Below are 2,548 nucleotides of genomic sequence, written 5' to 3' on the forward strand. Positions count from 1 at the left end.
ATTCCAGACCTGGGACAGAAGCGGCTGGCTGTGAGACCCGATCAGCCTGCCTGCCTCGCTTTCCCCGCCGGGCAGCCTGGAGGCCGAGTACGTGCAGAGACCCTCGGGGACACCTGGACAGCCTTGCTCCTGGGCACCTATGCGTGAGCCATCAGCCCAGAAGTGTGAGGAGCAGCTTAGTCCCAGGTGGGAGGTCTGGGTGGGGTGGGGGCACTCCGGGAGACTGGGGTCAGAGACCAGAAGAAGGGTGTTCCGGGAGGGACCAGCAAGGTGTCCGCCTGGAGGCGGGGGCAGGAAGCTGGGGCCCAGGGCAGGAGCGGGCCGGCCAGGGGGGCTCACCTCCACATAGCTGGCGTTGCTGCATGCCTCTGCAAAAATGCCTGGGGCCACATCGGGGGCCAGGTCGCTCTCGTCCAGACCGGCTGGGCCGCCGTCTGTCTCCAGCAGGGTCAAGAGGTGCTGGGCTGGGTGCAGACAGGGGCTCTCTGACCTGGGCCAGAGCCCTCTGGCTTGGGGGACCCAAGGACCAGCCTTCCCCCTCTGCTCTCAGCGTCCCCACCTCCCTGCCTTGTTGAACTCCTACACACACTGAAAGCCCCAGCTCCCGTGCCCTGAGTTCCCTCAGCCCGGCCCTGCCGCCGCGGACCTGGGGGCGTCCGTGTCTGCTGCTGGCTGTCCCCGTCCAGGGCTGAGACCCTCTGGGCCCCAGGCACTGCCCAGCTCACGAATGCCACACGCTGGCCACGCTCCTGAGGCCCAGACCCCACCAGGCACCCCACCCTGCTCACTGTTCTCCAGGCGCTGAAGGCTCTTCCGCCCCTTGGCTTTGGGCACGAGGTCCGAGTTCCGCACAGCCTGGTTGATAAAGCGCTGCCTCCTCCTGGAGGCCGAGAGCCTCTTCGTCTGCGGGCTGGCCAGAGCGGGCAGGCAGCCCGGGAGGGGCCTGGGGGGAGGCGCGGTCCTCAGGGCCAGTGCAGCCCCAGGCAGAGCCCTCCTCAGCCATGAACCCCTAAATCCTCATCCTGCTGGCCATGGGCCGGCAAGGTCCCAGGTTCCCATCCTGGGCCTGCCTCCGCACACCAGGCGGGCAAGCGAGCACGCCCCTGTGGCCTGGGCCGGCATGGGGTGGGTGGAGGCCTGGAGCCGGAACAGGACTGCCCGTGTCCCTCTGCCCGCTCATGGAAAAGCTAAGTAAATAAACCTAGAAACAGGTCTGTCCTTGCCTGCCCGGGAAGGTGAGGCGGTGACAGTGTGACAGGAGTCAGCAGACCCCCTCGCCAGCAGGCTCTGGCCCGGTCACAAGCCCCCACCTCCCAGACGGAAGCTGGAGCCCCGGCCGAGGCTTTGGGGCTGGAGCCCTGGGCGGCCCTGGAAGTTGGATTTACCGAGCAGCCCTCACTGGGCGCAGGTGAGCAAGGCGCTAATTGTAGAAGCCGATTACACACGGCTCAGGCTGGCCTCCTGCTGGGGACCGCGATGGCTACTCAGCAGGCACCCAGAGCAGGCGTGGGCTCCAGAACAGAACTTTCCGGCAAGGAGAAACTGCACAGGCGTCTGGCCCGCCCCGAGGACCCCAAACCTCCCCACGCCCAGCTCCCCCGACACTGTCCCAAGCACACGGAGGGCCCCCCCACCCAAGTCCCGCCCTGCTCCCTCCCCACGGTGCACCCAGCTCTCTAACAGCCCGACCCCTCCTCGCTCCCCACTTGGACTTCCAGGTCACCAGGTGCACTTCGTGGTGACAGAGTCTGGTGGCCGGGCCCCCCACGGTGCCAGAGCACCCAGAGCGCCATCCACTCCTGACCCCAGCACCGGAAAGTCTGGAGAACCCCGAGAGGCCTGGGACAGTGGAAACCAGGCGAAGGCGTGGGGCCATGCCCAGGGCTGCCCCTGAAGTCCCTCGAGCCCTGGGGTACGCATGGGGCAGGTCACCACGCACCGAGCCGACAGCCCTCCGCGAGGCTGGCCACGGGGGTCCCTCAGTCCACAGTGGGGCTGGTGGAGGCTGGGTGCGCCGTGGTGCCAAGGCCCAGCTGGGGGAGACACCCGCCTGCCGGCCCCTTTCCGGTCCCGGCCACGGGGACAGATGAGGTAAGTGCTTTCCTCTGGCTACGTGGTGTGTGTGCTGGCGGCACAGACGTAGCGAGGGACAGTGGGAAGTCAGTCCCCGGGGGTGGCCACACTGCCGTCCCTCCTCCTGGGGCTCCGGGGACGCACGCGCACGCCTGGGGTGACTTCCAAGCCGCCAGGTCTGGGACTTGCACTGTGCGGCTGGGTAGAAGCCAGTGCCTCACGCACCAGGCTGCTGTCGGGCCCAGGGCCACCCCGGGCTGGCGTCCCCTCAGGGCCGGCCATGCTGACCCCTGCTCCGTCACCCAGCAGATGGCACCAGTCATCTCGACAGTCGTCACGGTGCAGTCACTGTCCCAAGCCCCACGGCAGGGACTGGACGCAGCACACGGGCGGCAGCCCAGCCTGGCACCGTGGTGCACCCGGAATGTGCGCGGCACAGCGGAGATCCAGGCCCGCCTGCTCCGCGGCGCCACCT

The 2,548-nt window shown here is 68.3% G+C and overlaps 1 protein-coding gene across 1 annotated transcript in view; it reads right to left on the bottom strand.

Annotated features, from left to right (window-relative positions):
• R3HDM4 (R3H domain containing 4) overlaps positions 1-943 on the bottom strand; it is a gene marked incomplete at its 5' end in the record, with an annotated part of 22,190 nt that extends 21,247 nt beyond the window's left edge. Inside the window, 2 exon segments of the mRNA XM_027769542.1 lie at positions 340-464; positions 789-943. Coding sequence (XP_027625343.1) covers positions 340-464; positions 789-943 — 280 coding nt within the window.
• Positions 944-2,548: the final 1,605 nt, after the last annotated feature.

This window comes from Tupaia chinensis, unplaced genomic scaffold, assembly GCF_000334495.1.
Source record: "Tupaia chinensis unplaced genomic scaffold, TupChi_1.0 Scaffold149964_1, whole genome shotgun sequence".
NCBI lineage: Eukaryota > Metazoa > Chordata > Mammalia > Scandentia > Tupaiidae > Tupaia > Tupaia belangeri.